The sequence below is a fragment of the Amphiura filiformis genome, chromosome 12, assembly GCF_039555335.1.
Source record: "Amphiura filiformis chromosome 12, Afil_fr2py, whole genome shotgun sequence".
NCBI classification, from domain to species: Eukaryota; Metazoa; Echinodermata; class Ophiuroidea; order Amphilepidida; family Amphiuridae; genus Amphiura; species Amphiura filiformis.
In genome coordinates this window covers 24,336,116-24,349,561 of record NC_092639.1, presented here as the reverse complement: position 1 = coordinate 24,349,561, position 13,446 = coordinate 24,336,116, and the positions used below count along the sequence as shown (strand labels likewise).

Below are 13,446 nucleotides of genomic sequence, written 5' to 3'. Positions count from 1 at the left end.
GTGTAAATTCACCTCTAGAACCATCCCACCTAGGAAATACCTAAATAATTTGGAAAAAAGAATGGAATGCCAGAGGCAAGACCTTAAATGGAGCAGGACATTTTGCATATTGAATATTTCTGTACTGTTTTACTAAGCTTTTTAAGACCATATTATTGAAAGGGTGCCCCATAAATGTGTGCCTAAAATTGCTTGTTACTCCCCTCCCCTTTCAGCATGCCATAAATTGCTTGCTCCACGTATTGGCTTGTATTTCCCCTCCTCCCCCATTTTACCCATCCCCAGGGATTATAATTATTGCACAGCCTGCTAAGTAGTGTCATGAACACAAAGTACAGAAATATCGCAATTTAATGATATACAACTCATGGTAGACCTATGTGCAAATAAGTTTCACATTTATGTGTGAAATTGAGTAATCAAATGAAAGTTATTGAAAGTGATTTGTATTATATAAAGCATGATTGTAAATATGGTAAATAAATGTAATGTATGTTTCTCACATACTTGATACAGAATGTGGTAACAGGATGAAGTTCTGAAGTCTTAAGTCCATTTATTATTTTGTGTCCATATATTTTTTCATAACTAGAAAAGATTCAAATGCACTTTTCATGCATAACTTACATTCAAAAGTTAACAAAATATGTTCATTTAAATAAGTATTCAAGGCAATTAGAGTTTTATTCTTTCAGCGTTTTGTAATTGCTAAGTTATACTAGTTGTCTTCATCAGATATCCAGCAAAAACTATCTCCCACCCACAGCTATGCTGTTAGCTTTAACAGCCTCTTATGTCAGTGGCGTGGCGTCATAGGGGCACGGGGAGCACATGCCCCCCCCAAATCTCAGGTAGTTTGTTACCTTGGTAACATGAAGATCAAGCAGTGGCGTAGTGTGGGTCATCACTTTGGGGGCACTGACCATGATTGGGGCACCGGGTCTGATTGGGGGGGCAAGCCATTTTCGGCAATTTTCCTATGGGATTTTTTTAAATTTCAGATTGATTGCCCCCCCACGGTACGCCACTGAGATCAAGAACTGTATGTCGGAGACAGATCAAACTATACTTTTTCTAAATCCTTATTATATGATAAGAGCAATATTTTGGTATGGTTTTTAACAAAACAAGACATAAATATAACCAACTTTGAAATTTCAACCCATGCCTAAGCCCGGTGCCTAAGCAGCATATTTTTGGATTTATGCAAATTAGGCACTATTCCACTACTTGGATGTTCTGGGACTTTTGATGTGTTATTTAATATTCTTTCCTGAAATTAATGGTAATTAAATGGGTACTGTTGGCTAGTATTATTGAAAAGGGGTTTTATTAGTGTATGCCAAAAAATTGCTTGGTATCCACTGCCCCTTATCAACATGCCAAAAATTGCTTGCTCCCTTGTACTTACTGGCTTGCCAAAATGTCTTTTCCCCTCCCCCATTTTTTAATCTCCCTTCAGGGCTGATATTAATTGCATAGCCTGTTACAGTGTTGTGACAACAAAACGTTACAAAAATTATTGCAATTCTCGATGATAGACAACTCATGATATAGCCGAAAAAACTGCCTGTAACATACCCTGGAAACACACCATGGCCCTTTGTGTCCCTTCCTCACTATGGAAAAAAAGTCGCTGGAAATCGGGAGTGAAAGAGGTATGTGTGGCTCAGGCTACTTATGATAGGGCTATGTATGATATAAAATTGGATGGTTTGAACCCAATACATAAATTTATTGGTCGAGCTATGAATTTTAAAATATTGGATGAGCTGTTGTCAAGTCCAATATTATTTTTAAAACTCGTAGTGAGACCAATAAATTTTGTTTTGGGTGAAAAAACCATCCAATTTTATCATCATTCTATTTTCAGAATTGGAGCAAAATGTGATTTTCAGTAAAAAAACATGATTTTTTGGTAGAAAAACATTAATTTTTGTTCAAAAGCCAGATTTTTGGTCAAAATGTTAAAAATGTGATTTTTGGGCAAAAATGTGATTTTTGGTCACAAATGTGATTTTTTGGTCAAAAATATGATTTTTTGGTCAAAAATGGGATTTTTGGTCAGCTGCAAAATTCACTTTCGTGTTTTTCCCACAGTTTGAGCGTATGGCAAGTAGTAGGCCTATACACCAAGAGAGACATTAATATGCTGTGCCAAATCTCATCCAGGGGTATGATACCATCTGCCCTGGTTTTATCGATGGAAATCCTGGGTCATTGATCGACAAATCAGGTGGTTTTTTTTATCAAGGCACCGAGGAAACCAGTCTTCTCTTTTATTGGACAAAATGTGTGCCATTCGCTACTTGCATGGTTCGCCATTATGCACTATGTGCGGGGAGAGCCTCGAACTGGCAGCATACATGAAAGGAAGAATTATGTAACCTTACACAGAACGTTATGACTAGTTCAATTCCCATTCATGTATGCTGCCAGTTCGAGGCTCTCCCGCACATAGTGCATAATGGCGGAACCGTGCAAGTAGCGAATACGAGTGAGCGGTTCGTGTTTTGCCGTCTTTGTTCTTTCCAGTACAAAATGTTGCCATCAATGATAGTTTGCCATGTGATATAGCGCCCTCTTATTTTAGTATATAGTGAATAATTATTATTTCAATCAATCAAAGAGGGCGATATACACCCTGCCTATTCCATGGCCGTTTTGTGCTATCTACTGAAGATAGCACTTTCATAAGTTTAAAAATAACAACGGTATCGAGTGTTATTACAGTTAATTCTGACTTCTTTGTATCTTTCTAGTTTTCTTTCTTTCTTAATATCTTATCTTTTATGAAAGATTCGAAAATGTTGTTGTACAATTGCGAAACCGTATTTATCTGTGCTTTAGAGAAAAAAGTAGTCTTGTTTGGCCAGTTGCTAGTTTAAAATTTTAAAAATGCAGTGCATAAATGAAACGGGAGGAACCATAATGGCTCTACGGGAAGGGAATAATGTCAATTATTAATGTAAAAAACAATTGGAACAAGTTCAAACGCTTAATAGACCATCTGCACTCATTGATCACACATTTTCCTTTCCAATGTCTTCTCTTTCCTGTTCTAAACCAAAACAAGTAAATAATTCACTGTTTGCTTTACTCTGACTTATTGGTCATTTATTTTTTATGTGTTTTACTTGTGTGTTCATGTATTTAGATGTGTGTAATCTGTTATGTTTAAAGAGACATCTGCCCTTTCGGAAATTAACAAAACGTGAATGTGAGGTGACGATAATAGAAGAAACAAGCTATTCAAATAAGATATTCACCCCATTATTGAATAATGAAAGAAATATTATATCGGAAACTCAACTGACATTTTTCTAAAGCGTTGGAATTTCCATGGTCTTATGGCTTGTGGCTATGTAGACTTCTCCATAGTCCACTTACCCACACTCTGGCTTACTTTTACATAAACTCCGATTTGTATTTATTTATACAATGAATAGATTTTCTATATACATCCGATATTTTCAGTGATCGTACTCCCTCTGTCTAATCAGTTTTACTAGCTCCCAAGTGATATTTTATTAGGGTTTTCTCAAAATCCCAGAATCATCATAGTCATATAATCTCAGATCTGTCACGTGAATCTATACCATGATGTACTAAAGGAGTTGAACGCCTATAATTTGACTGACATTAAAGGGTAACACATTAGGTCAAATTTCAACTTAAAGACTTAGTACACATAAAATATTCCCGCAAATTGACCAAGAACATCTCTCAATACATTCGTGACGTTAAGGCCTATGGTAATTTCCGATTTCCGTAAAACCGACATTATTTCGATTCAAGTCATTGATGGAGTTTGGCATATTGATATTTTTAAAAACTATGTCGAATTTACTAGTTTTGATTGGCGGTTCAACATCTGATTAGTTGGAATTCTCTTCACGTGTTCAGTTTATATTCACGATCACTTATAGCAGCAATCGAACGTTAGGCGTGGATGGCACACTTTCAGTGAAATTCAGTGAAATTCCTGCTATTTTTCTGTGCAGTATTTGGATATACTAAAAAGATTTGTGCGTCCACGCGGGCAAACGCTGCGAGCTGAGTATATAGGCCTACTAATGCAGACGGCAGGAAAGTGTCGATTATAGGAATGGTCCCTATAGGTTAGAAATCTTAAAATTGCGCAGCAGGGGTGTTCGTCAAGATAGAATGTGCCAGGTAATACGCATCTGATCCGGATCATGTGAGCTGTAGATCAAACTACATCAAAACGTCTCGTTTGCTCCATCCACTTAAATATTTCAATGCGTGAAACCATTTTGAATGGAGTTCAAACGTTTCTATTATGGGATGTTAAACGGATCTTTCAACTGAAATTCCCATGGTGTCAAAAGTTATTTTATACTTGAACATGGAGCGTGCAACGACTAAAAGCAGCGTTATCATGGGTGACAGGGGCGTGCGCCCCCCGGGCGGAGACTCTCAATGTGAATCAGGTGTACGGGTTTAGTTTTGTTACACTCCAAAGAGGAAATCAATGATATCCCAGAATTCGTTGCCGCAACTGTCTTCCAGATTTAAAAAAAAATGTTTTTGTATTTTGCTATTTTGCCAAAGTTGTTGCAAACTGAAGCAGGACATGTATTATCACGATCACGGTTCTTTTGTTGTTTACTGAAATGACTGAAATGGAAAGCAGCCGGCTCCCCGAAATGCAGCTTTTATATTTTTTCTACAAATTACGGTGACTGTTGTATTATGCTTTTCTAGATCTATTTTATCAACTGTCGAAAAAAAAATAATGATGACAATAAATTCATATCCATCCTGAAAAACCACGTATGAATGGGGATGGATAGCCAATTTCGTGGTGGACAAGGAAATTCTTCATCCAAAATATGAAAGGTCGCTAAAACTCGCTATCAACAATTTGATCAGGAGGAACGTGCAAACTGGTTTAAAATCAAGTACGCGCGAGTTTTATTTTGGACAGATTTGCACGTTCGCGTTGGTGTTCGTGCATGGTATATAATGGCAATTTAATCTCATTTTCTAATCCAGACGCTGGGATCTGAAAGGTTTTACAATGCTCTGTAATACATAATCATGATATTTTTCTCCGGCATGCTGGGACGACATTGAATATTAAAAAATACCTGAACATGCTTACAGCGTTTGTATACGGGTTTTTTTTGTTCATTTTGTTTAACCGAAATTTAATACAAATAAAAATAAGTTGAAGTTGAACGCGAGTTGCACGTGAGTATTGTGAATGAGCTTTAACCGTTAGTGAAGTTTAAATTCTATCATTTTACCTGCATACCTATACCCGCCCTCTTCCATTCCCCCTCATTTCAAAATTCTAGTTGGATAAAGCCGGTCGTCATTAATATATCATTGATATGCATGTTGGGCATATTTCTTGGTCTTGTATCATGACAAACTAAATAAAGATATTTTCATTCAATCAGGCCAGAACTTGTCAATTTTACAACAAAAAATGAATTATGAATTAGTCCTATGATGAGCATGATATTTTGAGGGGAAAATAAACAATAACTTAGAATTCAGGAAAGTAAACATAAACGCTTAGGATATTGTGATTTTTTTTCTCTTAAACCATTTTCCATTTTCTTTTCTCACATAAACATAAACCACATTCTTTTCTCTTGTACCAATGACAAAAGCCATTTGGTACACAACAACAGTACGAAACGTCCACTGCATTATTATCAGTATACAGGCTGCATCAAAATGATTGTTACCCATCAGTTTCCACTTTCCAGTGATGTCACAGCAGTAATTTCAAGAGGACCTATATACATTTGGACAATGTTGGAAGAAGCAGGCTTTTCAATAAATCAAAACTGATTGGTACCAATCATTTTGATACTGCATGTACACCACACTAGATTAGATGTGAGTATAAGTTGGTATATACGTACGATAACTTCACAGCACTTGATTTGTTTTCTGAATATGTCTGAAAGACATTTGTTGCGATACTGAACGTTAATTTATGATTCATCATTTTATGCTAATTTGATTCTGTATGTAGTATGAAAGAGTCAAGTTCGAGTCGTGACCCCATAATAGCATCCAACCCCTAAATTCAATATTGTAAGAGTAACTGTAACTTAGTCACAAGCTGGCAATTTTGTCACCCCCTATCTGGTGTCAAAATATCATTTCTTCCGAAAATGATTAGAAAGAACGATGTTTCTGTATCAGCCATGTCAGAAGAGCCGCGTTCTTAAGCGAATGCTGTTCACTTGACGAATTTCCAAGTTTCGCTCTCTGTCTGTCTGTTTGTCTGTCTATCTCAGCTTATCTGTCTGTCTGTCTGTCTGTCTATCTGTCTGTCTGTCTCTCTGTGATTGTTTATGGTTTTGATTTTATTCAGAGTGCTCTGTCATTAATTAAGTCGTGTATACATCAAACTCTCTTTTTAATTTCTGAAGCACTTTAAATTTCGGAATCACTGTGTAGGGCCTACTGGCACTGATAATAAATATTGCAAGGGTAAATGTATGATAGCAAATCATAATTTGTGATAAATTGAGGAAACAATATAGGCACGTAACGTCATCCATCAATCACCATATGCCATAATGGGAACCCTGTATTAACCCACACGATATTAAATATTTCATATCCATGTCCCATGCATCATTTAAAATTTGAAGCGTTTTCACCTGTTCTAACCCAAATGTGTGCGATTATAAGTTCTAAAACATTCCCATACTGTCAATATCGTGTCATTTTTCAATAAATGGTATACACTTGGATGAAGCGTGACGATATGTTGAAAGAGTGCTTGTAAAATGTAAAAACAAAATTACATGCATTTTGCCAGTGACATGTATAATGACATGACAAGACAAATTGAGCAATTATGGGAATGTCTTATCGATGGACGGGAGTGAGAGAGAGAGGCCCTAAACATACATAAAGACATATAACATACGAGGAAAACAACGAAATATTAACCAAAACTTACACAAAACGCCTATACAGACAAACCAAACAATTTTATTATCAAATTGCTGATATGATGATAATGATATAACACTATGGACCACAATGGCCTCATCCCATATGGCATAGTTCAATAACCTTAATTAAACAATCACAAAGTGCAAATTTGACCTCAAGTTGCAGAGTATGAGTTTTTGTACCCAAATTTTCAAAGGTCATTCAAAGAATGTACAAATGTAATGGAGTTGAAGAACTGTGTCCTGATAGATGAGTATGTTGTGGATCCTAGTGTAATGGTCTTTGTTTGAGGCAAATTTTGGTTATTCATTGTATAAGTCGCCATTGTTCATTAACTGACATAAATAGGCCTATATGAAACCTTACACATTTTGAAATAACATCTGGCCACCCGAATGGAGTATTCTTGCTGTGAACCGTTTATAATTATGCCTCAATCAAGGGTTCAATGTCATCTTCATGCATAATTATCCCATTCAGCAAAATGATTTTAAAGGCCATCATGTCCAGGGCGAAAAGATGTATTATAGTCCATGCTCGTGATATTACTACCCAACAAACGCAAAACGGGAAATGTCGGGTTAAAGGGTATGCGAGGGTCAAGGCCCCGGGTATAAAAGGTTTTAATAACATTTAAAAAACATTTTGTTCAAAACTTGCTGCAAAACATTCTAACATAATAGACTTAAGTACACACAAGTTTATCATTTTTATGCTAATATATTAAAACATTATTCTGTTTCTTCAAACCGAGCGGCTATGCATTACTAATACAGGGTGAGTAAAAAAAAAGTGCAATAGAGCAAAGAATCGATATTTATGTAAGAACCAAGTTGAACCTTCCCATTATTGAAAGTTTCTATAAATACCACACTCAATAGTCACATTCTGTGAAAAAATGAGGTGACTCGCTATTACCGTTTAATTTTTATGAGTCCTTTTGCAGCGATACCCAATTTCATTATTTGTCCACGAGGTACCATGTGTTTTGAATGAGAGCACACAATGCACGATAAAAGCACCAGCTCTGGAACTGACTTTAACTTAAATAAGGTTGATTTTTGCGTTACTTTAATTTTTTTTCTGTTCAAACAAATTTTCTAACATGACTTTAAGTCCTTCACTCAACTCAAACTCCAGTTTTTTAACCCCAATATGTCCAACCTACTGGATATTTTGTAATTCAATCCACTTCAATTTGCGCGCATTTCATTTCGACATTTGAAAAACCCGCCTACAAATTTATATTTTGTTGATAGAGAATAAACATCTTTAAAGTAAAGGGAAAATGAAAATAACAACAAATAATGCTTCTTCTCCTTAAACAAGACCAAGGACAATAACACTTTGGGTGCTCCATTTTATTTCAATGCTAATGAGGTTAAGAAAATGGCAGTTGTTCCAAATCTACCTTACACAGCGTGGGCTGACATTTAAATTTTAGACGTCTCTTGGACAAACATTAAAATTGGGTATCGCTATAAAATGTGTCATAAAAACAAAACGGTAAATGCTAATTCCTTGATTTTTTCACACATGATCTCTAATGAATATGTTATGTATAAAATGTTTTAAAACTTAAAAGGTTCAACTCGGTTCTTAAATAAAAATGGATTCATTTCTCTATTGCACTTTTTTTTGACTCACCCTGTAGGCATAGTATCATGGTAGTATAAAGAAAAAATACTAAAATCTTAAATTAATAAAGTTGATATAAAACGAATATATTATGTTCGTAAAATTTCTACCCCATTGATTGATTTTTTTTGTCGACCGTTTTGAGCAGCATCTTCACCGAATCATTACACATTGCCACATCATCCACACCTCTTTTTACACTAAAGGGCCTCAGACCACATGGCCACATATTTACTGACGATCCTTTTCCTGAACTGCACCTCAATACACCAACACACACCAACAGAATGCATTCGAGTACAGGACTACCTTTTGATTTGTATTTCAAGAACCGACGAAGGACAAGATACTTGCTATCTTATTACCTTTTGTATGTTGTTCAATTTGGTTTCAACTACATTACATTACATCCATGAAAGTTTCTTATTGTAACATGTGTAAATTGGTGAAAAAATAAGAACATTGCAACTCGACATGTGACATTGGTTAGAAAATGAATTCTGCATGTTCTATTAGCTTTATCATCACTCTAATCCCAAAGACACAGTTCTTTGGCTCCTTTCTATTTTATATTTGAATAATAATCTATACATATTCATGCATGAGGGATCGAGTAATAGGCCTACTATGTACTCATCAATTTGAACGATGTTAAAGGCCTATTCAGTGATTTGCTCATCCGCACGATCATAAAAATCATCAAAATTCAGATTTTGGTACCTTTGTCATTGTCATAGATTTGCTAACATAGCCTGCTGGTGGTCCATCCGAAAGCCGTGTATATTAAAGAAAAAATAAGGTATTTACATATGAATCTTTATACTGACAGTATATAAATCAGCTATTTTCGATACTGCTGTTTTCTTCGTTTTTTGTCAAATATTTTATTTCAAAAATATACCAAATGACAATTTGAATCACTTACTTAGTATCCTTCACTGAATGGGTCTTTATATTACGTAGATTGTACGAGGGTAATTCAATAAATTCTACCTCCGCTCTTATAACTGTGGTTCTGTCAGGCCCGTAACCAGGATTTTTTTGGGGGGGGGGGGGGGGGCTGATTTTGAAAAATTGGACTTTTTTTCCAAAATGTGGACCTAACGCTCGCAAACTATACATTGGAATGTGAACTACAAATGAGGATAAATGTACATTTATTTTATGTTGGTGACTTCAGACCCAAAATAAGATTTGATACACCGGAAACGGGAATTTCTTTTAAACATTTACATGAAAATATGTGTTTATCCCTCCTACTGGTACGAGATTAGCTCGATATGTAAGTTTTGTGATTATACGCTAACATAACTGAAACAACATCAAAAGTGTAACCAAACGTAATGATTACCAGCAATAGAAATGCATTTTTAACTTTCATCCATTTTTTTACTGTATTGTCTCAGTCATGGTCTTTCAGCATGGGAATCTGCTTGGAGACCTATAGTTATAATCGTGGAAAAATTGCAGAAGCAAAGATATGAGGGTGGAGGCAGAACTTTTTGAAGAACCCTCGTAGGTTACTGAACTTACAGAGAACTATGTTTTCTATGATCAATGTCGCCTAAATAACGAATCCATTAATCTCTTTAATTTAATTGGTTTTGGGTTTAATGGTTTCGAGACCTATTTTGGGAAAATTAAAAGATTACCTGTTTGTTTCTTAAACTCGAAAAAGTAACGTTACCCTCAAATAACCCACCGTTTCTTGATAGAGGAGTATATAATTTTAATAAATGCATTGTTATAGTGACGCACGCCAATAAAAGCATTCGATAGGATTAATAAATTCCACTAATTGCAAGCACGTTCCTAGTAGGCCTACTGGCATTCAGTACTAGTAGACAAGGAGAAGAAATGAAAGCAAATAAAAAGATGAAGAAATAATAATAGAAAAATACTAAATAAATAAATAAATAAATAAATAAATAAACAAACAAACAAACAAACAAACAAACAAACAAACAAACAAACAAACAAACAAATAAATAAATAAATAAATAAATAAATAAATAAATAAATAAATAAATAAATAAATAAATAAATAAATAAATAAATAAATAAATAAATAAATAAATAAATAAATAAATAAATAAAAAGAATCTAGTTAATAAATATATTGATATATCCATCCAATTTTATACCAACAAAGAAATTGCATGGATTTGGCAATTGAAGTACTTATTCACGAAGTCAAAACAACGGTTAAAAGTCAAAGTTGCATATAGAATTTATATGCCAGATAACTACTTTTATTCTAGATGAAAGTCAACTCCCAGTTGAAATAATGGAAGTTTTTGTCCTCTTTTCTATTTTTTTGCATCTCATTAAATTTCTTGGAGCAAATAAATGTGATTGGTCGTTTACCTTGTCAATTAATTTACTAACTTTTCTGATTGGCTAACCAAGTGGACCGTAAGTCATTCACGTATTTTGTGTCTTTTTATTCGGTGTGCAAAATTTATTGATGAAGAAACTACTCATACAAGTTTTTATTAATTTAAACAATGTATCAAAAATACATATTATTCATACAAACGATACAATACATAGTTTTAAGTGAAAATAATGTGACTTTACGATGTTCAAAAGATTTATTATGAAGTTTAGGGATTTGAGAGCGCGGAATCTAGAAACAATGTAAACACACGAGAGAGCACTCAGAGCAGGTGCAAACAAGTGGTACATGTGGTTGAATGGTGGTGTTGTTTATGTGTGCAGAGCATTGAGACACCAGCTTTTGCGATCACAGTCCTATGATTGAAATTTTGACAAACCGAAGTTACCTGGAACTCTCAAATGTGCTTTTATTGTTGAACAACTTATTTGGACATATTAACTGGCTAGATGTTATGCAATGATATGGTTAAGAAAAGGAGGATATCACAACAAAGGACTAACACGTTCAAGTTTCTTCACAAATCTGGACTGCACAGTGATCCCATGGAGGCAATGTACAAGGTGACTAGTGCTCAAGGTTTTACGGCCCTGGTCTACTGCTTTCTCTGCGTGTGTATACTGGTCTCACCAGTGTCCGCCAGGAGTAAAAGAGGTAAGCAAGCATGCTTTTTGTCAACATGGTCAAGGATCAAATCCTGGGGCTAATTAGAGCTGTTTTGGCTCTTTTATAAATTTAATAAACGGTTTCAGCGGTTTTCTTTTAGTGAATGCATAAACTTTCATGACCTGTATAGCATAGTAGTCCTGGCCTGTAGAGTATATAATTTACATTATAATAATTTTTGAATTGAAATATACCACACCAGAACCTCCTCAGGACCTAAGCTACCGGTATGCTTTAAAATTAAATTAAGCATTAATTTGACACTGTTTATCAATTAGTTATTTTTTCCAGAAATTTGTTCAAAGTTCAAATAATTCTTACACCAACAATTTATAGTACCGTACATGTACATTGCAAAAGCACATAGCCTGTTGTTTTTAACAACTTGAAGTTGTATAAATGGTATGTACTCAAGTTATTTAGTTGTAAAATAACAACTTTCATATGGAATCAATAGAAAAGTTATTATTCATTCCCAAACTGATTTTACATGTTTTCAATTTAATTGGGCAATTCAAAGTTAATGGGTAATTTTTTAAATATCAGAATGTGTATTTAGGGAAAAACAATTGTATGTTGGGACTTGGGAGGGGGGAGCAAGGCTTCACAGTGGTGGCAGCTGTCCTCACATGCCTCGTATCCACGTAATCTATGCCACTGCCTTTAAAACAGTGTCACGTTTCCTTGTTGTGATAGTTGAAAAAAGAAGGGCATGTGAAGATAGATGTTTTAGTACTCTAATTATGTTACACTGTACTTGAACTTGACAGAATTGCTCAAAGCATGTCCCCCTCCCCTTCACCATGCTCATTTCAAACAAATTATCTCTTTTTGGGTGGTCAGTTCAATTTCCAAATTGAACAGCCAGCTCCACAGAGACCTGCAATGGCACTCTATAGAGAACTTGTTAAATGCATTTGGTTGTTGTGATTTTTTTTAATGAAGATAAAGCTGAGATTTGAGGTAGACCTGGGTAAATTATTTCCATTATTTAAAAATATAGGCCTAAATAGTAAGTATTCAGTAGTTTGGAAAAGCTCCCATGGTATGAGTGAAAATAATCCCCAATTTATGTCAAAATAATAAAGCAATCTGCCACCTCCTTGGAAAGGCATGATAGAAATTTTCTATATCCATTCAAATTACAATTGAGACTGATAAAGAAACATAACTTGAAATGGTATTCAGAAAAGGTATGAAAGAGTTGATGTGATTTGAAGAATAATTGAAATAAGCTGTTGTAATCTGTCCTTGGAGTGTGTAATTCTATGTTTCTTCAATTCAAGAGCTTTGTAAATCAGTAGGGCCTACATGCATGTCTTGTTTTTGTTTTTTTAACAAGTTAAGGGGGTACTACACCCCTGGCCAATTTTGTGCCTATTTTTGCATTTTCTCAAAAATTATAGTGCATTGGTGACAAGTAAGATATGTATATAATAGGGGCAAGGACTACAACTACTGTACTGAAAATTCAGCAACACAAGGCAAGTAGTTATTGATTTATTGATCAAATATTGGTTTTCCCTCATTTTTGACTGTAACTCCACAACTGTTGTCTGTGTTGAAATAAAATTTTCAGTGCAGTAGTTGTAGTCCTTGCCCCTATAATATACATATCTTACTTGTCACCAATGCGCTATAATTTTTGAGAAAAATGCAAAATAGGCACAAAATTGGGCAGGGGTGTAGTACCCTCTTAAAGGGCATGGTCTGATAATTGCATGTTCTGTTTTCTATCTCTTGCCACAATATGTGTACAAACTTTGAGTTGTATTGCACTGGACAGTGGT

At 34.9% G+C, this 13,446-nt stretch overlaps 1 protein-coding gene across 1 annotated transcript in view; it reads left to right on the top strand.

The window, feature by feature from the left end:
* The first annotated feature begins 11,264 nt into the window (after positions 1–11,264).
* The window catches only part of LOC140166718 (uncharacterized), a 341,892-nt gene continuing 339,710 nt past the window's right edge, over positions 11,265–13,446 (top strand). Inside the window, exon 1 of the mRNA XM_072190217.1 lies at positions 11,265–11,644. Within this exon, the coding sequence (XP_072046318.1) occupies positions 11,440–11,644 (205 nt within the window). The 5' untranslated portion in view covers positions 11,265–11,439. The remainder of the gene's footprint in view (positions 11,645–13,446) is intronic.